The sequence below is a fragment of the Rhipicephalus microplus genome, chromosome 9 (genome assembly GCF_043290135.1).
Source record: "Rhipicephalus microplus isolate Deutch F79 chromosome 9, USDA_Rmic, whole genome shotgun sequence".
Classification (NCBI taxonomy): domain Eukaryota; kingdom Metazoa; phylum Arthropoda; class Arachnida; order Ixodida; family Ixodidae; genus Rhipicephalus; species Rhipicephalus microplus.
This window is the reverse complement of record NC_134708.1, coordinates 105,201,564-105,229,322: the sequence shown is the minus strand read 5'-3', so window position 1 is coordinate 105,229,322 and position 27,759 is coordinate 105,201,564. Positions and strand designations below refer to the sequence as shown.

At 46.7% G+C, this 27,759-nt stretch overlaps 1 protein-coding gene across 1 annotated transcript in view; it reads left to right on the top strand.

Moving 5' to 3' along the window:
• LOC142771437 (neprilysin-1-like) overlaps positions 1 to 27,759 on the top strand; it is a 59,640-nt gene that overhangs the window by 24,644 nt on the left and 7,237 nt on the right. The window contains exons 5-8 of the mRNA XM_075872914.1: positions 42 to 326; positions 3,774 to 3,971; positions 18,845 to 19,077; positions 24,605 to 24,730. Of these exons, the coding sequence (XP_075729029.1) occupies positions 42 to 326; positions 3,774 to 3,971; positions 18,845 to 19,077; positions 24,605 to 24,730 (842 nt within the window). The remainder of the gene's footprint in view (positions 1 to 41; positions 327 to 3,773; positions 3,972 to 18,844; positions 19,078 to 24,604; positions 24,731 to 27,759) is intronic.

Below are 27,759 nucleotides of genomic sequence, written 5' to 3'. Positions count from 1 at the left end.
AATCCCATTTTTACCCACTGCTGCGTTTCCACCCGTACTAGATCAATGGGCCACCTATATCTCGAAGTACACCAACGGCACGTACACCGGTCACGATTATATTCTGCACTGGCCACAAGCTACCAAAATCCTCGTGAATCTCTTCCAGAGTGAGTTCGTCGGCGAAGAAGGGCTTCAATACCTGGTCGCCTGGAGCATCTACAGGCAGCTGGTGCTACTCACCGAGCCTTATATGTTTCTTCAGGGCCGGCCGGCTATAGAAGTTTGCTACAAACACATCATGAGAGTCATGAATCTGGCGATCATGAGCCCCTTCTTCAAATCAGGTACGACCGTTGTGTTGTGCGCTTTACGTTACCTTAAGATAGGTGTGAAGGTTCAAATGTAGCCTTCCAGAAGGTATAAAAAAAGCGGCTTTAGCTTGGACTAGTGGCTCATGGTTGCAGACACAGTGGCGCTGATCGGCGCGTACGTAGTGCTAGTGTTCGAAAGTTATGCCAAAATTTTTATTTTGTATCTGTCTGCAAGCGGCTGTTCCACGTCTCAAGCATGCATATCAACCTGGTTCTCTGCAGCAGTTCATAGTGGATAGCGTCCATGGCGTGGCTTTACAGTGGCCTCACGTTCAACAAGGCCAGCATAAACTTGTCTAGCCTTTATTTTAAAGCCGGATCCCCATTCCTTTGTGCGAGCACAACTTTGGCAACCCTCCATATTTGCGGTACGCTTTTCAAAGAGTGAAAAATTGGTATAAATAGTAACAAGGAACATTCCAGCATACTCCGCCTATCGCTTCAAAATCATCTTAGAGAGGTTGTCAAAGGGAGATAGAGATTCAGTTCTTAGTTTTTATATCATAAATGTCATGCTTGGGCAAGAAAAAAATAATGATGATAGGGATGAAACGTGTTACTGACTTAGGAAACACGTTTTGAAAGTACCCATTGGGTTTACATGCAAGTTTACTCGAATGAGTAGTAATACAGCAATAGACCGTTTTCATAAATACGCCACCTGACGGTGAGCCTTTCGTCAGTTTCGAATTTTCAAAAGGTTCTGGGATAGAAGCCGGCATGTATAGGGCAGGCGGTGTGTACGCGCGCTTCGTACGTGCATCCTCCTACCCGTGAAATTAGTTCCACTGTAGCCCCCGTATTTTCAACGCGAAATATAAGAACTCCTCTGTTACCTTTTTCATAGAACTATTACAGACAGAACGCAGCTCAACCAGTATGATATTCGTAATTTCTTTTTAATTTACGCGTTGTGGCTTCACGTTTCTGAGCGCGCGAGAAAGTCCCGCCTTCTTACGTGTACCCCAAACGCTGAGCTGCTTCTGCGTCTGCACGAAACGCTACTGGTGTCGTCTGCTCCGGCACGCAATACATAGCGGCAAGGAGCAGTTCGCGTAATGGGCGCTTGTGCGCCCTTTTACGAAAAGGGTATATTATTATACCTTTCAGATCTTGGCTTTCTGTTTTCTTCAATTGAATGCAAAATGTTTTGGAACCTTGTACAATGAAGCTTGGTAACAGTGTGTTAAAAAAAACGTCTATTTTTAAAGTGTACTGCACGTGCAAGGTTTCCTTCTAGTTCCCTCAGAATACAGAGAGTAATTTTCTGTGTTTTTATTATGCTTATTTTCGGTATATGTTGATGACTTCATGCGTAATTTATAGTGTTAACGTGCAAACAAATTGTTTGCTCAGTATTCAGTGTTCACTCAAATAATGCCATAGTTCAGGGCTTGATTGATTGCTTGATTGACTGAATGATTGTTTTATTTGTGGATTTTAACGTCCCCCAACCACCACATTATGAGAGACGCCGTAGTGGAGGGCTCCGGAAATTTCGGCCACCCGGGGTTCTTTAACGTGCACCCACATCTGAGCACACGGGCCTACAACATTTCCGCCTCCATCAGAAATGCAGCCGCTGCAGCTGGGATGTGAACCCGTGACATGCCGTTCAGCAGCCGATTACCTTAGCAACTAGACCACCGCGGCGGGGCTAGTGTAGCGCTTCTAAGTATTGTTGCCAAATCTGAAATAGGCAATATGGCTAATGTAGTTTTGCGTGGGATATAGCACAATAGTTCAAGAAGGCGCCAAAACAATCCCCCTCCTATTCTGCCTAATAAAACTGTATATTGTTCTGCATAAGTATTCCTACCTACATTAGGCGTCTGTCGTTTGTTGTAGGCGAACAGCTTGAAGGCCAACTCCGGTGATTTTTCGACCATATCAAGGTAATAGTGTTTATATGTTTCTGAGACACTCTTGTCCCTAGCCCAACTGCTGGAATGTTCCAGAATTTCGAAAATAATTTTTAATAACTAAAAAGGCACAATGCCGAAATAAAAACCCAACCAAGCGCACTGTCTACGTATGAAGTACTGTGTGCTTAGAACTTGAGTTCGTAAACTGGTCCTGGTGGCGCGTAGTATGAAAACTGTGAAAGCCAGACCCGTGAAGCGCAGGCAGAACACCACAGAGGAAGAAAGGAAGCTTTTCCGGCCCAAACACCACCACCGTCGCCTTGTGGCCAGCAGAATAAGCGCTGTATATAGCGGCCGAAATAGTTATGCCGTCGGTTCCACCACTTTCGCTGACATGGCAGACATCACGGCATGCAGAGAGTGTTGACAAAAATTCTTGCAAGCTGGGTGGGCGTTTGAGGCACTCTTGAAAACTCATTTGCAAACAATCAGCGCATCTTTAGAACCTGTAACTTGGCTCAAATGACGGAGATTGGCAAAAGAAACGTACGCTGCGAATTTCATGAGGACTAATTGATCTCGAAAAACCGCCAGAGTTGGCGTTTAAGTATAAATACGCCGTTATCCTGTCAATTTTACTTTATATCTGAATCCTGACGAAGTTTTTCCAAGTGGCGTCAAGGATCATCCTTACAATCCCTGGACAGCATGCTAATTTTTTCTAAGTGGCTTTGGTATGTTGCTGTTGGAAAAATGAAGTTGGAGAGACAGCGAGTCCAAAAATTTATCGAGACTATTTAAGGAGAGAGGTAACACAGGGGTGATATGTTTTCTACGTTAGTGCGCAGTGGAAGATCACGACAGATAGACTGCGTGGCTGGCGATTTGCAAATTTAACAGGAAACCAAACAGAGATGAAGCGCGCACGCTAAACGCAATACCGCTTCGGGAAAAGTTACAGCATCTCGGCGTAACTCTCGCGTTGACTGGTTGAACACACAAACCGTATGCGCTCAATGTCAGACGAACCATTAATTATGCTTGGAAAAACATGGGTCATTTGGGCAAGCATTTTGTCAAAAATTTAGTTCAGTTCCTAGATACTACTATAACAAATAAATAAACTGAGTTCATTCAGTTTTTAGATAGTCCTTTTGTAAGTTTGACATGTCACAAGCAAGTTTTTTCTTGTATTTCTAGTGTTACCTGCAACTATTACATTAAATAACTGCATGTTGTGATCTGAAGGCACCGTGTCCCATAGAAGTGCCCTTAGCAGCTGTTGTTCTGTAGTACCTCGCAATGACATTTTTGAAATAGAATAGATTCTTACTCTGAAGAAGTGAATGTCTTAGCCATTGGTGAACCAGCTATCGGCTGGCACGACAGCCATGTTACATTGTCTGAACACAACATTGCATAAGAGCGCTAGGGTTCGATTACGCTAGAAATGAGCTGTCTTATTGCTTGAAGGCTGCATTTTGCTATCAACATTTTTATTATTAGGCCTCATGCAGTTTTATTTACAAGTACCTCAATATTATTCTTTTTCAAGAGGTTCCTCTGGCGGCAGTAGACCAAGCGAAAATCATGGTGTCCCAAATCGTCAATGCCTTCAAGAATGCCATCAGGTCTGGAAGCTGGATTAGCTCCAGTACTCGAAGTGATGCCATCAACACATTGAACTACTTAAAGCCCTATGTAGGAAGTCCTGGGCGTCGATTGGAACCCGGCTTCGTTGAACAAGTTTACAGTCAGTATTCTTGAATTTTCACGTACCTTACACTGACATCAGTGCTAAAAGCTTTGTCCGAATTCTTTTGTAACGCAAGTATATTCTACAAAATGAATTATTTTTGTGGCACACGTTACCCTTCACATAGTTTAAGTGATGTGGCATAGATCGGCCTTCCGAGGGAACCCTGCCGAGGCCGTTCCCAGCCTCGTGTCTACTCAGCCTGGATGAAGTGAAACAAAGTGGCAATTACCGGCTTTGCGAAAAAGAAAAAAGCTCAGGGTCTACTGAGAGAAGTTAGGCGATACAGTAGCCGTTTACATAGTACCATCTGACAAAGTTCATTACAGGGCAACTGCCTCCGTGATGTGTCCCCTATAAACGTGGTCCTGTGCTTGCTGTCGTCGAAGATCCAACAAAAGGCTGTTAGCGGAGCTTAGCATCAATAGGGTTGAATAAGCTGACCTATCAGCTGAAGCAACTCCCGCGTCTCAGCGCCATAACGCGTTTTAGTAATGAAAGAACAAGTGGAATAAATTCTCCGAAAGGACGTCATTCAACCCTCCAAGAGCCCATGATCTTCATTTGTGGTGCTGGTGAAAAAATTGCAGTAATCCTTAATTCAAATTCAAACTGCATCAATGTAAGTGTTTTGATTATGCGATAAGTTGAGGCACGACTGCGTTGCAAACCGGGAAGCCGGGGAAGGCAGCGCGTGCGCGCTTTCCACAACAGCCGCCATAAGGACTGAAAGCTCCAGTTGGCGGATTGATAAAAACGCTGCGCTGCGGCCCTGGCGGCAACCTTCTACAAATTGGGGATATGCGCTGCAGAGGGTGCAGGTGATTCAGTGTGTTTCACCGCAGCGGGAACGCGTGCGGCACGCGTTGTAGAGTCGGTGCGGGGAACGTGTAACTAGAGGCTCGCTGTTTTACGTTACTTTGCCGTGATGGTAGAACGACAACATGGAAGTGTCAGCGAGGTCCAAAGTATTGTTCTTTATCACGAGAGCGCATACAATAACACGCGACCCACCTGTAAAACTATCGGTTGCCGGACAAGTAGTATGGGAAAGAAAAAAAGGAAGCGTGGATGGAAACAGTACAAAAAATAACGTAGGTTCTGACTCTGTCTCGCCTTCTGTTCTGATTGGCCCAATTTGCTTGAAATGATTTGTTTCGACTGGCCGAATCAGTATGTAACACGGCGTGTTCATGAAAAGACTGCAGTAATGATAGATCGCTTTGTGAAAGTCCTGTTAAATTTGTATTTGGAACAACTTTGTGTCTTCATTCCTTGTGTTTGTGAGACGTAGGTGTCGTTGTTAGATGTTGACAATCACATAAGTCATGCCCTGGTTAGCGTTGTGTTGTTGGTTGCTTTCAAATGAACTGCGCACATTTTAAAAGGTTTGCCGCCTGCAAGTCACGCGTAGGGAAGGCTGCGTCATCGCGCCGGAACGAACGTCTGTGCATTTTCGGCCAACTTTCAGATTGCCTTGCTGGTTTGATTATTTCTCTCGCATCATTAGGGTGGTTTCTATTCGAGCCGTTGAAGCGAATCGCCCCCTAATACGTTGTCACAGAACGAGCGCTTAAAACGGGCGCGCCGCCAAATGCTTGCGATAACGCGCCCAGAGAGACGCGGCGAGGTCAACGAAAAAAAAAGAAAAGAGAAAACAAGCATCCAAGACTCCCCGGGCGCGCGACGCCTCTCCTCTCGGAAGCGTGGCATCGCCAATGAACCTCCTCACCCCACAGCGGCGGCCGGGCAAGCACTGGAACGTTCCAGAAGGAAATGGGCGTGTATGCCGGGTTGACTCATCTGTCGGGGACGGCCCCCGTACAGTCTCGCGCCTCTCCCCAGCCTTCGCTGCGTATCGCGCCGACGAAATGACAAGAACTTTCTAGAATGTGGCGCGGAAGGTATTTAATCGAGCGGCCGAGATGAGAGAGCAGGAGAAGACGGAAGTTGCGCCAGAGTGCGAAGGGATCCCGCCGTGTAGTCGGCGAAGGTTTGTCCGTTGGGACGAAGCAGGAGATGAAGAGGATTTCCACCATAGGGGTGAAGGCTCGAGCTACAGGCAAGAGCGTGAGTCTACCGCTATCGAGCGAGGACGCGTGGCAACAGCTGCGTGTGTGAAGCCGACGTGTTCGGGCGAAGAAGTTTGAAGCTTGGAGAGTGGCCTATTGAAGACGGGAGGTTTCCTGGAAGAGAAACTTCGGCGAGGGTTCCTGGAAGAGAAACTTCGAGGGCGCGGAACGACAACAACGCTGGACTTTGAGTGAGTGATTCTCGGAAGAGTATCATTCAGACTTTTGTTCCAAGGACTTTGGACTGAATAGGTTTTCTATCTCTTTAGTCTTTAAGTGTCTTGGTGGTTCAATGCATGCGACTGCATTGTAGTGCGTATCGTTGTCTGTATCCGTTGTTTTGAGTGTGGCTGATTGTACTGTGTAGTACGTTGTTTGATTGGTGACGTATTGTATGTAACTATTGTGGAGTGTGCATTCTTGTGTGTTGTTTTCGATCTGCCATTTTGAGAATATAATATTTGTTTTGTTTATCAACTCTCGGCTCGGACTTGTTCTTTGGGCCACGGCCGGCGTCTGCTGGCGCGCCAAAAAGGACCACTTCTAAATTGTCCACGCTTTCGTGGTGCGGTTCGGGGGGCCAATACTTCAGCCTTCAGAATTAGCCCGGCGATCGCCTCCCTAATTAACGGGACTGGTGTGACAATTAATCTGGCGTCCGCGACACAGGACCTTTTGGTGCACAGTGTGTCCAAAGTAGTGAGAAAGAGCCTCGAGTTGTTGATAGTGCTATCGGAACGATTTTGTGTGTTGTTCAGTGTTCTCGTTAACGAGTGCAGGGGAGTGTTCCGATAGACTGATTTAGGCAGATACTTTTTGCACGCGGCAAGGTTTTATTTGCGAGTTGCGAGACAAAATGGATCTCGAAAAGTTAGTCACTCTTGGCGAGAAGATGGGTCTTTCTGGCGCCGAACTACGGAAGTGGGTCACCCAGAAGGAAAAAGAAGAAAAAGAGAGGGCCAAAGAAGAAAAGGCAGCTGAGCTGGAAAAAGAAAGGCTGGCGGTCGAAAGAGCCAAAGTGGAAAAAGAAGCTGAGTTGGAACGAGAGAGGTTGGCAGCTGAGAGAGCCAAGGAAGAAAAAACAGCTGAGTTGGAACGAGAGAGGTTGGCAGCTGAGAGGGCGAAGGAAGAAAGAGAGCAACAATTGAAGTTGGAGCTGGAGAGAGAGAAGTTGGCAGCCGAACGGGCGAGAGAAGAAAGAGAAGCGAGGGAGCGACAGCTGAAGGAAGAAAGAGAAGCGGAGATGGCTGAAAGGGAACGGCAGCGGCAGCACGAGATGGAAGTCGAGCGGCTCCGTTTGCAACAGCGAAGTGAAACTCCCGTCCAACCTAGAGTTGAAAGCAGCGAACGGGAAGATCATGGCTTCCGCTTGAACCCAAGCAAGCTGCTCGTAGCGTTTGATGAGAGGAAGGACGACCTTGACGCGTACCTTCACAGATTTGAGACGATTGCAAAGAGCCAGAATTGGCCGGAACATCAATGGGCAACTGCTTTGAGTACTTGCTTAAGTGGTGAAGCGCTCAGTGTGTACGGTAGGCTGACGCCGACCGATGCAGCCAACTATGCAAAGGTGAAAGCTGCTTTGCTGAAGCGATTTAGATTTACTGTAGAAGGATTCCGGGACAGATTTCGGACAGGAAAGCCAGCTGATGGTGAGACGGCTACGCAGTATGCCGCCCGACTTTGCCATTATTTCGACAGATGGATTGAACTTTCAGGGACAGCGCAGGAGTACGATGAACTTAAAGAGCTCCTAATTAGAGAACAATTTCTTACTAGTTGCCACTCAAGCCTGTCGCTTTATTTGAAAGAGAGGAAGGCTGAGTCACTTGAAGGAATGCTTGAATTGGCTGATCAATTCTTGGAAGCGCAAGGTGGAACTAATTTGGCCAAGGTCAAGAAGGATTGTCCCGATGATTCGAAGAAATTGGCTCCCGAAGAAAAGAAGCGTGCACCAGAGAGCATTTCGCGATGTTTTCTGTGCAACCGAGTAGGTCATCGCGCGAAAAACTGTCAAACGATCTTTACGAGCCCTACGGCAGTAAAATGTTTCAAGTGTGGTCAGACTGGGCACAAAGCAGACGCTTGTCGGAACGGAGTGAGTCAAACTCACCAGGTATCCTGTGTGCAAGTGGCACCGAAATCTGATAATAATGCCGTCACCGATGGATTCGTAGAGTTGAAGAATGGGGAGAAAATTCCTGTTGTGGGAGCTGTAATGTCAAAACGGCCAACCGGTGTTACGAAGGGAATGCCAACGCTGCCTGGAAAGGTTGCGGGGAAGAAGATTACAGTTCTAAGAGATACCGGTAGCTCCACGGTTATCGTGCGGAGAAATTCGGTACGGGAAAATGAGTTGACCGGAAAAACGAAACCGGTTTGCTTAATTGACCGTACAGTTCGGATGCTTCCCGAAGCAGAGATTGAGGTTGAAACCCCGTACTTCAGCGGGAAGGTTACTGCTTTATGCATGACGACCCCCCTGTATGACCTTGTCATCGGAAACATCGACGGGGCGCGAGGGCCGAATGATCCAGAACGTTTGGGGGAAGACCCGAAGATAGAGCCCTCGCCAACCCAGCGGCCGCGAGATACAGTGGAGGAGCATCCCGTGACGGATATCACTCGAGCCCAAGGTGAAGCCGCGGTGCAAGGGACTATGAATGATGAGATGATCGTGTTGAACGAGTTCACGGGCCGGGCAACTGGACTTACGTCAGCACGACCTCAACCGACCGACAGTGCAAAGAAGACGGAGTTGGCCAGCCAGGCCAAATGTCGGGACGTGAACAAGCGGGTGAAAGGATCGGTTGAGCGTTATCACCCGTTAACAGTGTCAGAAGTGACAACGATGGCTGAGACGCCGCCTCAGACCCCGTCGTTTGGGAAGGCTCGCCGAAAAAGAACAAGGAAAAACAAGAAGAAATCGAGTGAGCACCACAAGAAAGGACGCATGCGCAGCTCGAAATACACAGGATAGGTGCTGAGGTCGAATCAGAATATGTTTGGCAGGGCTGAGTGCCATATGTTGTGTTAATGTTGTGTTATCCTGTGTCACAAGTGTCGAAGTGTCTGTGCTGTGATGTGATGTATAGTGTTGTATAATTGTGGTAATGAGAGAACTTTATGCATTTGTATTGCTTGAAATGTGTGATGAAGTGTTGTAGTCATGTGCCTGTGGTTATATTTCATGTGTTGTGTAATTGAACTACAATGTAAGATTGTATGGAGCGATCTATTGCGAATGTGAAGTGTCATGAGCGACGGTTTGTGTTACAGTCTTTCAGAGTGTGTGGTGACTGTTCGCGCTCGTTTGTGTGGTTTTGAATATTATGAGATAATATTCTTAAAGTGGGGGGCAGTGTCACAGAACGAGCGCTAAAAACGGGCGCGCCGCCAAATGCTTGCGATAACGCGCCCAGAGAGACGCGGCGAGGTCAACGAAAAAAAAAAGAAAAGAGAAAACAAGCATCCAAGACTCCCCGGGCGCGCGACGCCTCTCCTCTCGGAAGCGTGGCTTCGCCGATGAACCTCCTCACCCCACAGCGGCGGCCGGGCAAGCACTGGAACGTTCCAGAAGGAAATGGGCGTGTATGCCGGGTTGACTCATCTGTCGGGGATGGCCCCCGTACAGTCTCGCGCCTCTCCCCAGCCTTCGCTGCGTATCGCGCCGACGAAATGACAAGAACTTTCTAGAATGTGGCGCGGAAGGTATTTAATCGAGCGGCCGAGACGAGAGAGCAGGAGAAGACGGAAGTTGCGCCAGAGTGCGAAAGGATCCCGCCGTGTAGTCGGCGAAGGTTTGTCCGTTGGGACGAAGCAGGAGATGAAGAGGATTTCCACCTGAGGGGTGAAGGCTCGAGCTACAGGCAAGAGCGTGAGTCTACCGCTATCGAGCGAGGACGCGTGGCAACAGCTGCGTGTGTGAAGCCGACGTGTTCGGGCGAAGAAGTTTGAAGCTTGGAGAGTGGCCTATTGAAGACGGGAGGTTTCCTGGAAGAGAAACTTCGGCGAGGGTTCCTGGAAGAGAAACTTCGAGGGCGCGGAAGGACAACAACGCTGGACTTTGAGTGAGTGATTCTCGGAAGAGTATCATTCAGACTTTTGTTCCAAGGACTTTGGACTGAATAGGTTTTCTATCTCTTTAGTCTTTAAGTGTCTTGGTGGTTCAATGCATGCGACTGCATTGTAGTGCGTATCGTTGTCTGTATCCGTTGTTTTGAGTGTGGCTGATTGTACTGTGTAGTACGTTGTTTGATTGGTGACGTATTGTATGTAACTATTGTGGAGTGTGCATTCTTGTGTGTTGTTTTCGATCTGCCATTTTGAGAATATAATATTTGTTTTGTTTATCAACTCTCGGCTCGGACTTGTTCTTTGGGCCACGGCCGGCGTCTGCTGGCGCGCCAAAAAGGACCACTTCTAAATTGTCCACGCTTTCGTGGTGCGGTTCGGGGGGCCAATACTTCAGCCTTCGGAATTAGCCCGGCGATCGCCTCCCTAATTAACGGGACTGGTGTGACATACGTGTGCGTTTTTTTTTCACGCGCTTCGCGTGTATGCATCTTACGCTTTACAGAGTGCTTCCAGTGTGCGTTTACGTTTGCGCTAATTGCTTGTGCTCGTCGAACACCCGATATCATACCGTGCTGAAATTCGTCACTTCTCACGTTGAGTCACCTTCACGCCACAGGCCTTATGGACCTGTACACTCAATATTATCATAAAACGGGAGTGCAAGTACGACGTGAGAATCGAAAAAAGAAAGGAAAAGAACGAGGGACGCAGTTCAACTTGATTCGAACGCTTAAAGCTCAGCTAGCTGCCACGCCACTAAGTTAGCGGGTGATGCTCCAGCGGCGCCGAGGTCATGACTGTAATCTTGTCAGGCTCTTTAGCATTTTTCTGTTACTCTGTGTCTTTTCTGCTATGTTCGTGTCATGTTTGTTTCCTTTTCGCACACCTCAAAAGTTCATTCAGAACAGTACGCGTCTGCTACTGACCGGCTTGAACATTGAAATAACAATAATGCTTTTCATTGTCGACAACACACAACATCAATCACGTGCGTGGCTTCATTTCGCACTGTATGTAGGCTGTTGGGTATATCTAACGTATGACGCAAGGAAGCTTACCTGGACCAATCGTACACGGTAATTTCGTGGATTTCGGAAATGCATTTCACCTTAAGCCGGGCGTCGTTGTCGTGTGCTCCACAACGTAAACGGGATTAAAACGTTTTTCATTCGGTTATGTTTGCTTTTGGACTTGCCTGTCCAGCTAGGAGACCTTTTCAAGCGACGCGCGGCGCTCCAATTGAAGCGCGATAGCCCAGCACGTGCATGGAAGTGAGCGGTATTGCGCGGCAGAAAGAAGGCAAAACGCGTGACGTACATCCCCAATTTCCATTTTTCTCCGAGATGTGGCGGTGCCTATCGAAAATTGCAGCGCCACCGAAAATGGCTTAGGATTCCTATAGGCAGACCTCCGTCCCATGCAGCGTTTTTATTCCACATATGGCCTCCTCACTTACCTTTGCGATGACGTCATCGGATACCGCGCGATGGCACACTACGGCACGAACTAGTGCGGCAACACAGGTGGCCGCCGTGGAACGTGTCATCTCGCCACTGCCACTATTACCTTCTCGTACTCTCTCACTATCATCGTTTTCCAGCCTCCACTACACTCCGCAGGAACTGCCACCTCACAGCTGCGTTGTAAAATAAAACAGTACTTTACGCTTCTCTACCGATTATCGGCGCTTCGCTCTTTCAATAATGCACCTATAGATTTTCGGTAATCTATAAACCTAGTGCACCGAGCGAGCATCTAAAATAGACCCACTCCCCTTGTAAACTTCTGTCATTTAGCATACTTTCTGTAAGCAGTAATGCTTGACTTCTAGCCTATTTTTCCGATCAGTGGCGATTTTCAGCAGCAACTGGAAGATAACAGTTCACTTTGTTTATCCGTGAAGAAGCGGTAGCAAGACTAATAGCGGGATTTCTGTTTCTCAGGTGATTGTGCTGCGTCCGCAAGCTATTTATCTGTTTCATCTTACAAAAATAACTAAGGGACGTCTAGCACCTCCTAGGGCAATTTATTGTGCACCTAAATTTAAGCACATGGGCCCCTTGCCTTCCGCCTTATTGAAATTCAGCCGCCACGGCTGACGTACAGATTCAACAATTAAGTTATCGATAGATCACGTATACGCTGAGTTCTATAGTGATTATTATTAATGATGCCCGCCCGGATGGTGTCTTATCAGTATGTTGATTTTAAAAGCTGAATATGTTATAAAATCAAACCCTTAAATTTTGGTGTCGCAGTTGTGCGCCATCACCACCACTGCTGATGTGCATTATCGCTGACGTGCTAAAGCAGGAAATGGCAGACGCACCATGGCAATCGATAATATGTGAAGTATGTGGAGAGAAGGTGGCACATTTCTTTATTGACCGAAAGGTTACCAAATGACGCGCGAGATATGTACAAATGCTCTACGCTGACACATAAGTTGTAAAGTTGCACAGCTGTATTTTACTTAATGAGTTCCTTACAGTTGCGTAACGATGCCAACGGTAACATGGGTATTACAAACATCAGAAGTGCTAAGCTAGTACGTAGTGATTGTGCTTGCGAAGATTGTAGCCCTCAGTAGCACTACGTAGACTAGCCTCAGTGGGGGGGGGGGGTGTTTAGGTATACAATTGACGTTAAGCTTACGTGACACCAGTATCATAGATGTATATATGTAATGTTCATAAAATTAGATAGCCACCACTGCAAGCACAATTGACGTTTTGCGAATATTACGCCTAGATATGTTCTTTTTTTTAAAAAGAGTTTTGAGACCTGGCATGCCTGTGTAGCAGACTACTAGATCGCCCCGCAGAATAGTTGGCTTCCACTTCTGCTGTCACCCTGATAATTATTTTCGCATTGGTCTGGTGAACACCGCAATCGTAAATTTGCCTTTACACTTTGGCATTTTAATTAGTAATGTCCGTTCTTACCGTTCTCAGGTAGGTATAAACAGACCTGTGGCGCATGCCCAGCTACCGCGGACCGGGGTACACATGTATGGGCCACATTTGCCTAGAGAAAATGGTTTGATCACAGACGCGACAGACATTTATGACGTGGGTGGGCAGATAGATAGATAGATAGATAGATAGATAGATAGATAGATAGATAGATAGATAGATAGATAGATAGATAGACAGATAGATAGATCCATAGATAGATAGATAGATAGATAGATAGATAGATAGATAGATAGATAGATAGATAGATAGATAGATAGATAGATAGATAGATAGAACCGCAGTGCGTCGTCATCCCATATGTACTGGGCATCAATGAATAAGGTTACTCGGGAAAGCGGGGGCTATGGTAATTTACAAAACTTGCTTCGACGCTGGTTCATTTGCTACGGAAGCCAAGAGACCAACCCGCTAAGAAGCAACAACAAGGTGTAGTCTACAAGGCGTCATTTTCGAGGTGTCCCGCCAGCTACATAGGCGAGAGCAAGTGTTTCCCGGAAAGAATAAACGAACACTAGAACGACATCAGGAGGATGAAAGTGCAACGCCAAACTCTTGCAGAGAGCTGTAAGAAGCATGGCCGTATGATCAATATTGGCAGTGGTTCTGCTCAAAAAACAACGTAATCTGCTAGAAAGGCTCCTGCTTGATTTTCGGCACATTCAGCGCACACTCGTGAACGTGAAACCCCAGTATACGTTCATATTGTTACATGCATGTATATTGATATTCTAGGGGGCGATGCGCGTGTGTGCCTGACGAGGAAGACGAAGAGTTGCGTCCGCTCGATCGCTGGTGCACCGGGCACGCCATTACCACTGGTTTTGAATATAACTAATCCCCAGCCTCGTCGTTACGGCGTCTCTTCTTTTCCGCAACATATTTGGTGGAGGTGGAACATTCCCCGTCTTCACCACGAAGCTTCGCAGTGGCCGCACCGTTCAGTCTCCGGCCATGGCTACCAATGGCAACAGCCTGTCAGCGTCCCCATCTGTAGCTCCAGCCACTACATAACTGACGATGCCCACCCCCCGTGATCCCGGTACATTCTCCGCACAACCTGGGCTCGACGTCGACTACTGGCTGCGTATGTACGAGCGTGTTAGCCACACACACCGATGGGACCCTACCATGATGCTCGCGAACGTAATATTTTACTTGGACGGCACCCCACGGGTCTGGTTCGACGCCCATGAGACCGAGCTTACTAGCTGGGATACCTTCAAGGAGCGACTACGCGACATTTTTGGGGACCCGTCCGGTCTCCAAATGGAAGCGCGAAAAGAACTCGCCCCTCGTGTGCAGTCAACAGAGTCGTATGTCTCGTACATACAGGATGTGCTCGCATTGTGCCGAAAAGTCGACGAGCAAATGACAGAGATTGACAAGGTGGGCCACATACTTGAGGGCATCGCGGACGACGCCTTCAATTTGCTCGTCTACAATAACGTCACGACCGTAGATATTACTATCAAGGAATGCCGTCGCTTCAAAATGGCCAAAAGCCGCCGTGTTCTGCCTCAATTTACGCGACTACCAAACACGGCTGTTACATCCACTAGCACCGATCTCGGTGCCACACCACCCATGCAGGACAGCGTGACACGAATAGTTCGACGGGAGCTTGAGGCGTCAAGTCCGGCACCATTTCCTCCACATCCGCTCGACCGTGGCGCTGCACAAACGCCTCCGCCGGTCTCCGTTATTCAAGCCGTCGTGAGGCAGGAAATTGCAAAGCTTGCTTTTCCTGTGGCCTGCTCTGTCTCCCGACCCATCTCCAGACCAATGACAACAAATGCACCACGCCATGATTTACACTTTATTCCGCGATCCCGCAATCCGGCGGAATGGAGCACTGCAGACGACAAGACGATCTGCTTCCGCTGCCACCGAGTTGGCCATATCTCCCGCTACTGCCGCAGCACTTGGACGCCCTCAAACTGGACCCAATTTTCTTCTAATAGACCATACGAGGACTCCCGTCGGTATTCGCCCAGTCGTGTGTACCCTTCTTCGGACATCACCAACAGCCACTCCACTGCTCGTTCGCCGTCACCTCAACGCCGCCGTTCCTTATCGCCCCAACATTTGAGACCCACCTTCAGCGTTTGTCAGCTATTCTCGACATATTGCGCACTGCAGGCCTCCAATTGAACTCGTCGAAGTGCCGCTTCGGACGCCGGCAGATAACAGTGTGGGGCCAGCTTGTCGACGCCTCTGGTGTGCAGCCGGACCCCGAGAAAATTCGTGCAGTCACCAGTTTTCTTGTACCCCAGTCAGCCAAAGACGTCCGGAGTTTTGTAGGAATTTCCTCCTATTTTAGAAGGTTTGTGAAAGATTTCGCAACCATCGCTCGACCCCTCATAGAGCTTCTAAAGAAAGACGTCACATATACGTGGGGTACCGACCAGGCTGCTGCTTTTTCTCACCTAATCACGCTATTGACGACTCCACCCCTATTGGCTCACTTTGACCCATTCGCTCAGACGGAAGTTCGAACCGGCGCTAGTGGTCGCGGAATCGGAGCCGGGTTAGCCCAGCGCCAACGGGGACACGACCGAGTTGTCGCCTACGCGAGCCGCCTCCTCACAGCTGCTGAGCGCAACTATTCTATTACGGAGTGTGAATGTCTTGCTCTTGTTTGGGCAGTCTCAAAGTTCCGCCCATATTTATATGGCACTAATTTCTCTGTGATAACTGACCATCATGCGCTATGTTGGCTTACGTCACTGAAGGATCCTACTGGCCGGCTCGGGCGCTGGGCTCTGCGACTCCAAGAGTATACCTTTACGGTGACGTACAAGTCTGGACGCCTACATCAGGACGCAGACTGCCTGTCGCGCTACCCAGTCGCTGAGTCAAGCACTATGCATGACACCGACACCGAGCCTTGCGTCTTTTCCCTTTCGCAAATGACATGCATCGGTGACGAGCAGCGCCATGATGCGTCCTTGCGTGCTATCATTGAGCGCCTTGAATCACCATCTTCCAGTCAGTCCGATCGCTCATTCGTGCTCCACGATGATGTATTATACCGCCAAAGTTTTGAGCCGGATGGACCGGCTTTGCTGCTTGTCATTCCGAAACACCTTCGCTCGGAAGTTCTACATGAACTTCATGACTTTCCGACTGCTGGTCACCTTGGTGTGTCACGCACTTACGACCGAATACGCCGACGCTTCTACTGGCCAGGGCTTGCACGCTCAGTCAGAAGATACGTTGCTTCTTGTGAGAAATGTCAGCGCCGCAAAACGCTATCGACACTTCCCGCCGGACGCCTTCAAGCACTTGATATTCCGTCAGAACCGTTTTTCCGCGTTGTTTTGCACCTACTTGGTCTTTTCCCCTTGTCTTCCTCGAGTAACAAGGAGATAGCCGTGGCCACCGGCTACGCCACGCGTTATGCCATCGCACGAGCTCTCCCAACAAGCTGCGCCACAGATGTCGCCGACTTCCTCCTCAAGGACGTGATTTTGCAACACGGAGCCCCACGGCAGCTGCTTGCAGACCGTGGCCGCACCTTTTTGTCGAAGGTCATAGCCGACATCTTGCAGTCCTGTAAAACGAGACACAAGCTGACTACGTCATACCACGCGCAAACCAATGGACTCAGAGAGCGTCTAAATTGAACTCTTACAGACATGCTCGCTAAGTATGTTTCTACCAACCACACCGACTGGGATCTCGCGTTGCCGTACGTCACATTTGCCTACAATTCCTCACGCCAATACACTGATGGTTACTCTCCATTTTTTCTGCTGTTTGGCCGAGATCCAACATTGCCTCTAGACACCGTCATACAGTCCCCTGGAGTACCGACCAGTGAATATGCCATGGACGCTATCACTCGGGCCGCTCACGCACGCGAAATCACCCGTACTCGCCTTCTGACCTCTCAAGAGAAGCAACGGCGTTTGTATGACCAACGACACCACGACGTACACTTTCCGGCCGGTTCTTTGGTACTGCTCTGGTCTCCGACCCGTCAAGTTGGCTTGTCAGAAAAACTGCTTACTCGCTACACAGGCCCATACCGAGTCCTTCGTGTGGTTACTCCTGTAACATATGAAATTGGTCCTGCCACCCCGTTGCCTTCATGTGCCCCACAGGCTACCAATATTGTACATGTTGCGCGCTTGAAGCCCTACAACTCTCCTTGTGACGTTGACATCTAAATGCGCCGAGACGGCGCTTGCGCCGCCGGGGGTTATGCTACATGGATGTATATTGATAATCCAGGGGGCGACGCGCGTGTGTGCCTGACGAGAAAGGCGAAGAGTTGTCTCCGCTCGATCGCTGGTGAACCGGGCACGCCATTAGCGCTGGTTTTGAATATATCTAATCTCCAGCCTCGTCGTTACGGCGTCTCTTCTTTTCCGTAACAATATATAGCATCCGAAATGTGACGGGAAAGGAAAGACGGATCCATGCCTAGACCCGCTGAGGCCGAGACGCAGCGATGTGTCTAAGACCAACACTCGCTCGGTGGATTTCTAGTTGAACGGTTACGACGTCCGCTGTCAGAGCAGCTCTCGCCGATCGGCCCGCCATCCGCGATCTCCTAGGTGGTGATGGTGTAAACATTCCGCGTATATGCATGTTTCACTGCAAATGTCGTCGAAAGACGATAGTTTTGCGTCTGGAGAGAATGAACAAGCACTTTATTTGATGTTCTGCGCGAGAAAATTGCTGAATTGTATTCTCGAGGTGCTGCGTTACAGTGCCTCGAGCGTGCACCGAAGGCGAACGAGCACATCGTGGCACGTGAGACTTGAGCGCTATCTGGCAGTTATCTTTGAAAACGAAGGAAGGCGTGCGCCCCTGTCTCGGACGCAAAGCGACTAGCAGGTGCCACTACCGTATCATCTTAGAATTGCGTTTAAAGCAATTGATATTTTGTGCATAGCGTTGCATTGTCAGCGCAGCGTCATATACACTACGGTCGTTAAATGGCTTATGTATGCCTTTTGTAGTGAAAAGAAACACAAACAGTATATTTTTGTGTTATTGTGTCTCAGATATGCTCAATATTTGCTTTTTGATTGATAATTGCACAAGTATGAACACTGAAACTTCAGCAATATTGGTGGGCGTTGCGCATGAGGTTGGACTGTGGTTGTTTCGGATATCATTTCGATGGACAAAGAGACAAACAAGTAGACAGACAGATCAAAATTTTTATGTCGAAGTACCCGAAGAAAGACCACCGTCTTTAACACGTTAGTTACCGCCTTGTAGCTCTTGCTGATCGGTGTCCTGCCTACGGACTCCTTCAACCATGCACCTCATCGTTCCTATATCTGCTCTCTTTTCTCAATCGCTCCTGTGCGGCGAGTGCTCCCTCTTCTGTATACTTTTACGAATATTTTTCTACTCATATTTTTTTTATCCCCTTCACTCCTACCCTACACGTAGCTTAGTCTTGTCGGTAGACATGGTAGACAGAAATTAGCTTCTTTTTTTTCCCTTCAAGAACCAGTCGTTCATAGTCACTCCGTGAGGCAGAGACTTAATCGGTTCAGAAAAGTTGGGCTCTCATTGAAACTGTGTCTGGAGCCATTCAAGATTCCCCTGAGCAACGGTAATTACGTAGCCTTGATTCTTTTGGTATTAAAACTTTCATCCCTCAATATTTTGGTTTAATCTTTTATGCGCTCGAAAATCAATAGCAGGATTCGGTGCGTAACGTGTATAGGCAATTCCTGAAGTTTTTTCGCAAAGATATCTTGTATATCCCCTGCCGCAGAACAATATCCGGACGCGCCACTGGATCGACTCTTTCCCACGTGGATAAAAGCTCTGTCTCTCTCGTCTCATGATATTTGGATCGACCCGACTTATCCACTGTATAACGATTCTGAAATCAACGCCTATTATTCAAGAACAGAAAACTCTATTACAATACCTACAGCTATTATGCAAAGCCCACTCATGTATTCATACGGGCCACTCGCACTGAACTATGGTAGCCTCGGAATGGTAAGTGCTAGTTATGTCTTCCTTATTCATTCCTAAAGTTCGTAATATTTATTCGCCCTGCAAGCGCAGTTCTATGCGATGACAATGTGGAAATATGTAATACTTACAGATTAGAAGCAAAGTAGAATGCATGCGAGAAACATCCTAAAATGATTTGCGCTAGTAGAAACACGCATCATTGTTTTACATAAAATACTATAAATGGCTCCATTTAAACTTTTCCCAAACCTACATCAAATACATCTTGTTTCTCAAGTGTGAAAATGTTTCCCAATCGTAGAATAAAACCTAGTCATACCAACTTAAAAAAAACAAGTATTGTAGAGGTCGCTATCAAATGCCAAAAATTAAGTAGGAAAGTAGTCCACATATTTTTTTATATACGTGTTCTTCATATACCGTTCTTACTGTGTAGTAACCGAACCTTGATTAAATATCAAACATTTTGTAACTACGCAAGTTCATTGAAAGTCAGCTCACTACTGTTAATCTAATATGGCGGAAATGGCGCATAATTCACTAGATTTCCTTTTTTGCTATGTAGAGAAATGTTTCGAAGCAGAGCGTTTGATATAAAATAAAAGAAACTTTTTTGTGTGCATAAAAAATTCAGCAACATTTCACGCTGCTTCTGAGGATGATGTAGGCAGTCAACACATGAAAATTGCAGCTGCAATAACAATGTCATGAATCTGATAGCAACAAGTTGAATTTTGCACGAAGTAAGGCAAGTGGCTTACTTGCTTAAGATCTGACCAATAGCGTAATTCTAGAAAATAACATCATCAGTGTGCGTATAGAGCCGCTCCAGCGAGCGAGGCAATTTTAGTGGGGCTTCAATGCGTAGTGAACAGTGAAGGCAGATTACGAACGAGGGACGACTAGGAATTTTCTCTCGATATATATGTCGAGCATGACCAGTGGCAAGAACCTTCTCTAGGTCAGTGCACGTATAGGCAGGTAGCTGCCACCTTCCCCAAATCGGCTATTGGTGGCGTGTTGGAGGGTTGTGTTTATGTTGGTGCAGTATGTTTCCTCCTCTTGATAAAATGTGGTCGACGGCAGTTCTCCGACAGGAAACGACGTCATCTCAAACGTCATTCGCTCTGCAGAGATGACTGGCTCGTTTCACGCAGGCTTCTGCAGCGTTCATCGGTAGTGCTCGCACACATTCAATAGCATGCGGAGAATTGGTGGCGCGGCGCAGTTTTTTTGATTTGGATCTAATATGAAACATGGCAGGGACGACCGCTGAGTGTGTCTATGTAATTGTTATCTAAGGATAACAACATTTCGTAATCATCTTTGCCTATAGCCAAAATTTCTAACTTTCCCTAAAGGTTCAAAGGACTATTTCTGCAAGCCCATACATGGACATCGCCGCTGTTCATGCCTATCCTCATACGCGCTCACCTCTTCCTTCCATAACGCATCTTCGCAGTAGCATTCGCAAGAAACCGCAATACTACAGTTCGGATGTGCAAGAAAGCAGAAAAGACTTTTTATCTGGTGGTTAACGCCTTCTAGTAAAGCTTTTTACGGGACTTGTGGCTATGCGACTCGATGAACCGTATAATAAAGGTTGCCTAAAGAAGCACAAAGAACAAAGTATATAGATTGTTCCTGCCGAAAATGTTGTTCATCAGATTCCTCTCGCTGCGTAATTTTTTACGTAGGTCAGATGGATTATTGTGCTATCGACAAGGTAGGAGAGCATGGAAACAATGTAAAGCGCGCACTAGATGGTTCGTTAGTCTTCTGCTGTAGTTCCTGCGCAGGTTCACTTGTTCTTTAGAAATCTAGAGTGGCGAGGAAACAGCGTGATCACCCTGTACCAGAATATATTATAAACGTATCAGATTTCAAAGTTGAGTGACAGTGTCTGATCACACCTTAGGCGCTTCTCGAAATCTGCCTAAGGTCTACGGTAAGCGGTCTATGTGCGTTAAGTCCTGTGACGCGATACTGTTGAAGGGGTTATAATGTAAATTTAAAGGCGGTGCAATGTTTTCACATGAAAAAAAAAATGCGGTGCATTGTACGTGTAGTTGAATACAACTAAACATGCAGTGCACAACGCAGCATGGCAATAGTTGCTGCAGCACTTGACTGCAGCATTTACCGAACAAAGAAAGAAAAATTGTTGATTACCTTGTCTTTGCCTCATTGGCACAAATTTTCTCATGCGAACTTCACATCATTTTTTTTCACAAAAAAAAACAGTCACAAGTAGTTCCCATAGTAAAAACAAGGCAATGATCTTAGGTGCTATGTGAACTGTTAAGGAGGCGTGTTCACTCAAAAATTAGACCCTATTGATCTAGCTAGCAAACATTTTTTTTCTAGATTCACCAATTCTCTTTTAGTGAACTCTTCAGATCTTTAGGCAATTGGCAAACGCCTCATATAACGATTGTAAGCATAACATCCCTTTTCACAAAATCTCACTGATACAGTGAACTCGAACACATGTACCGGCAAAAAGAATACCTAATAAACGCGAGCGGCAACTCATTTTATTGCGCGAAGAAACGATTTTCTCGCCAACATGCGGTGCAGCATTCTAAATAGTATTTTTTTTTGTGTGTGTGAAGCAATCCACAAAAATAATACGCGAAGTCAAGAGCCCCAAAAATGCTCTAAGCGCCAAACAGCGCAATGCGAGCAATGTTAGCTTAAGGTTTCAATAAAAAATGATATCTGTTTCGTCTGCCTCTCAGCCAAGCTGAGAGGCAGACGAAACAAGCGAAGGCCACGAAGCACGCTTGGCACGTTATTGCACATCTTTTATCGCGTCTTTCTGCTGTTGTCCTGGTCATGAACATGGAGCTTAGCAACGTTTCCGTTGCGTCGACACCATATGCGCTTTTCTCGCATACGATTCATGCCAGACCCTGCCCGTCCAAGTGCACGCGAGGCTATAAAGACGAATAAGAAAGCCGATTGATTGATTATTTGATTGATTGATTGATTTGTGGGATTTAACGTCCCAAAACCACCATATGATTATGATAGACGCTGTAGTGGAGGGCTCCTGAAATTTCGACCACCTGGGGTTCTTTAACGTGCACCCAAATCTGAGCACACGGGCCTACAACATTTCCGCCTCCATCGGGAATGCAGCCGCCGCAGCCGGGATTTGAACCCGCGACCTGCGGGTCAGTAGCTGAGTACCTTAGCCACTAGACCACCGCGGCGGGGCATGAATAAGAAAGCCACAATCGCAGCTTTAAAGACACGTATGCATATAATGCACTAGGAAAGGTACTGACAAATCGTACGTGCGTTTCCTTCAAAGCAGCAAGTGATGTGTTGCCATCTTACGGCCGGCGTGAAGCAGTGTAGAACCACCTCTTCTGGCCAGAGTGACCACTCAATATGTTACTCAACGTACAGTCAACCACAAAAATTTACGGACCACGTGAGCACATGACCCAAAGCCTCTTCGCGGCACTTCCGCTACGTCAGCGGCGATCGGTAGCACCGCGGCGCCCTGAAAGCATCCCTATCCTAATCGACGGCCTGTCTCTTTTCTGACAGGGTACAAATAATTTACACCTTTCGCTTTTTTCAACGCGAAGCGCTTTTGGCATGTGCTTGTACGAGTTCTGCCTGGACAGCAGTCTATGAGCATAACTGTTATCAGTCGAAATTTTATCAGAAATTGACACCTTGCCAACAGAACACCGTTTTAGACACGCCGTGATAGTTTTGATCCTCCCATGAAAACACCAAAGTGATGGTCATACTGCATATAAGCGATACCCGTGAAAACAGCGAACTAATAATGCGCTAAGCAGTGGCAGTAGAAAACTGAAAGGCCAGTAAATAAGAAAAAGACCCGTTTCCGGCCCAGAACTCTGGTCGATGGTAGATGACGCACCGCTAGGTGGCGTGGACAGGCAGTTTGGCAAAAGCTCGCATGGTGCGCAAAGTTTTTGGGCCAACTGTACCTCCTTCATTAATTGGCGTTTCACAATTAAAACACAAGCACGAGGACACCTTAACGCTGAAACCGAAACTGCAGGAACCATGTACAGGATACAACAACCCCCTTCACAATTTTTAGCCCCACAAGGTACGCAGGATTTGTGCAAATAGCACACGTCAATTTCCATCAGGCATGAGACTGTTGGTAATGCGTATCGCTCACCGCTGCAACAACACATTTTAGGTCGCCTTCCTGCAGTTAGTGAAGGCCTAGAATACTACAACATTGAGAACTTGTTTGTCAGCTATGCGGGTCTGATCCAAGCCACCACTTCTCCCAAAAGAAGCTCTTGTTCATTTCACTTACAATAACGTACCGCCTGAAACAACACTCAGGAGAGTTTTATGACTTCAAGTGCCTTGAGCCAACACAAATAATTCACAGAAAATGCACGCAGGTGTTTTTAAATTCTGAGCATTGTTTTCCGAAAAAAGTGTAGTTTTTATCTCCCTGTATGTCAGACTGTAGAGCCGCCTATGTTTTCGTGCTATATTATTATGGTCGCCTTCCTAACTAACTGTGCACCAAGATTAGAGAAAGATTACACGAGCGTCCATCAAACAAGATAGACTAGCCCAGAAAGCAATAAATAACACGACATGCCTGTCGCTTAGGCTATGCAGACCCTTCCCTTCATCACGAGTGCCGCATACCCACTTAAACATGGGGAGCAGGCACTCTCCACAAGTACCTCACTGTTTATGTAAAAGCAGGAAGGCAGAAATAGAGAATATTCTTTATCAGACAATTTCTGCTGGCTAATAAGAAGATATGTCATTTCTATACCAGGTGACTTCAATGTAGCTTACTAGCAATTTAAAAATGTGCTGCATTCACTTACATTTAGCAACGACGTGGTGCGGAGCAGCGGAAGCCGTAGAGAACCAATAACTACGATGGTGTTGTATTACCAGTCGCCCAACAATTGTGGTGGTGGTAATCGCGTAAGGTCCATCTTGAATGCAGTGTTCCTCCTTGCAGGAATACGCCCGTAACCACTGCTTACACTTGCTTCAAAAAAGTAACGTATGTGCTGCACATTCAAGGCCGAGGTTGCGCCAGACCATAGAAAACTGTACACGTGTCAATTTATAGTATGTACCTATTAGGCTAGCCAGCCACTCAACTTACACTATCTTGCTCCGCCGTGGTGGGCTAGTGGCTAAGGTACTCGGCTGCTGACCTGCACGTCGCGGGATCAAATCCTGGCTGCAGCGGCTGCATTTACGATAAAGGACCAAATGTTGTAGGCCCGTGTGCTCAGATTTGGGTGCACGTTAAAGAACCCCATGTGGTCGAAATTTCTGGAGCCCTCCACTACGGCGTCTTTCATAATAGTGGTTTTGAGACGTTGAACCTCACATATATAAAAAAAAAAACTTACATTATAGCGACAATCCGGCTGTAACATTTTGCTCAATGGCGAAAAACGATGCATAGCAGAGGCTTTCTAGGTGATTCGCCTGAGATTGATTTCTACGTGTGTCGCACATGCTGAAACTTTCGTTCGTGAAATGTTTTTTCCTTACATTGCAGATAATAGCTCATGAGCTCATGCATGCTTTTGACGTGGAAGGAATAAAGCGGCAATACTGGCCCACGAAAGACCGACAAGAATACACTAGAAGGGCTCTGTGCTTGAGGCGATCACACAAATCTGTCGTAAGTGCACTTTTCGCCACGTCATCACACACACATACACACACACACACACACACACACACATGCATGTGTGTATGTGTGACCGGTCAGTGAGGGCATTGTGTCGATATGTCTTATATCAACCTTGCAAACGAGTGTGCGGATTAATTAAGAGCAGCTCTAGAGGGGCTAGCTGGAGTCGCATCCTGCATAAATGTGCTCTTAACCGTACAGGAATGCACTTGACACACCATAAAAACCGAGCGCCCTTTTTTTGTGGTGTGTCCAGTCCATCCCTGTACTGCTAAAAACGCGTTTATCCAGGATGCCCACCAACTACCAAGTGCTCAGCCATATTTCATCATCAGCAGCTTCCGCGTAGTACGCTAATGCCCTACAGGTGCATGGCAAGCGCATCGTTTCTGTGCAGAATGACGTATACTGGTGTTGTTGGTGCTTCCCTACTTCCCCATGTTTATGTTTCAGGGCATGTTAGATATATCTCTGCAAAGGTAATTACATTAGCTGTCCCAGAAATGTAAAAAAACGGGCACTTGATAGGCTCCAGGGTTGCATACCCGCCGCTGTTGCTCTTCGATAGAAGCCCAACGTTAGAGCCCCTGCACTGCTAGAGCCCCTTTACTGTGACACTGCAAGGTAAGGAATACTGCACGGCCGAGATTTCTAGAGTCCTTCCCTACGATATGCCTCATCATCACACTGTGGCATTGGCACGTTAAATGCCAGATGATATTAGTAACGTGTTCCAGAAAGGCCACGCTTTCAGCTTCCAGTTTTCACTCTGCCTCGTATTCTATGCAGGTCAGATGTTTTAATGGCGATGATACGTAGCAACTAGCCTTAATTTTCTTCCGTTAGGATTATGGTATTGAACCATTGCTGTAGTGGAAACACATGTGAGACACAAAAACGTTTTACAATAATATAGTGGCGGTACATTAAAAAGCACCTACACGAACAAATCATTTATGCTAGGTGGTGACTTCAATGTGGACATGCACCTTAGGACATAGCATTGTCATCGTCTCTCACTGTCCCCTTTCACGGTGTAAAGAAAACTGCAGTTGTAGTCACAACATATGTGTTCATGTGAATAAAAAGGGTTGCAGCAGACAAGCATCAACTATAATCTTCATGGAGCAATATAAATTCGTTACACGCACAAAGCTTTTACCTTAACGGGGGCTTTTATGTGGACATTATAAACAACGACTGCCTTTTGCCCTGTATGACGGCTCAGTATAACTTACCATGCGTTTGATATGACTGCGAACAACCAACCACCACCAGAGCAACGTCCATAGAGCTTGTCGTTGCCAACTTTTGTGAAGATCCACTCGAAGAATTGTTGGATCTCCAGTTCACAAACTACTAAGCAGCAATAACGAATAGAAAACAGAATTTGGGACTCGCCAATATTAAAATAGGATAGAGTAGCATTAAGCAGGCAAATAAATAATCGAATCTACATTTCCATCCACAATTCCTGTCGCTCAATTTTCATATTATGGGGCAACGCCCGGGTAACTTACGGTTACTGACATAGGCAATACCCAGAGCTTCACGTAGTCGTGATTTTTAATTTCGCTTGAGATGCATCAATTCCTCCGAAAAAGGCAGACAGGAAGATTTCAGGACAAAACGAATGCTTTATTCAGGGTTAGAACAAAGCCGCCGTACTTCTAACAAAAACGCAGTGCGTGCCTGTCGCGTAGGGCCAAAGAAGGTTGACTGACTTCATTTTCAAAAATTATGTTGAGCCAGCTAGTAACACTTGTCTCAAAAGGAAAATAAACGTGTCATGAGCAGCTACTCCCTGGTTTTTTGGCATGAAAGTGATTCCTGCAATGTGCAAGACCTTCGCATTTTTAGTATCTGCCTTTTTACTGATAATATATTTCATCTCGAGCTTGCCAGTGATTGCTTACTCATTTCGTTTGCTTCAGTAAAATTTCACTTGTGAGCAGGCACTCACCTGTCTTTTCTCGTCTCCGAATTAGGGATTTTGCGCCTTAATTCTCAATAATGCAGAAAGAGGCGTGGTTATGAAGCGAGATTCAAGGAAGAAGAAAGGTGTACATGCTGTGTAGAACCTAGAGAATTGACAGAGTGATAGATGGATCAAAGAACTTCCTGAAATAATGTCAAGTAGGTCGCGCTAGTGTCCTAACCCGAAGTGGGCCGCTGCCGATGCGACCGAAAGACCTAGTTTTCAGCCTTTTTGCAGGCCCGTTAGACTGCCCGTAATTTTTCCTCTAATGCAGGACTGGGTAAATATGCGTCCCATTGCTCTTCAGTATTTTTCTTGTCACTGCGTAACCCGGAGCAACGCCAAAGCATATGAGCAAGATCATTCGTGTCATAGCATTTATTGCATGTTGTATGAACAGCGAACTCTGTATAAATATTCTTCATTGACATCGCGTTTTGATACCTTCTTGTCTGTGAGAGCCTCAGCTTAAAGGCCTGAGCTCTGTTTATTTTAGTGTGTGGAGGGGGATGGCTTTGTGTCCTAGATAGAAATGTTTCGTTGTCTTGTTGTACGTGAGAAGGCTATCCTTGCTTTCCGAATCTTATACATCCTCTCACCTTGTGGCTGCATGATTGACAATTCCTTGGGCAGCATTGTGGGCAGATTTGGTTATGTTCGCGGGAGTACCATTCATTTCTCCTATGTAAGCCGGAAACCAAATAATCGTGTGCGGCTTGATTACTTTCCTCTTTAGCATTTCTAGAATCTGTCTGGAGATCACTTCGTTGGCAAAGCTTGCATGGCTACCCTAAAATTGCTGCGGATCTTTTGATCTACTTGGGGCCAAAGCTTCATTGCAACTTGTTAGGCAATTTTCAATTCTGTGTTGTAGATGGAAGCAGAGTTGACTAGTTCGCTTTAACCATTCACAAGTAGTGTTGTGAAAGCTCATTTATTAAATGCAAGAGCCACGTCAACAAAGAAGCATTTCTGAGCCTGATTTTTTCGCTTTTTCTAGCAGCGCTTTGGCCGTGGCTTGCTTTTCGCTTACGCTGTC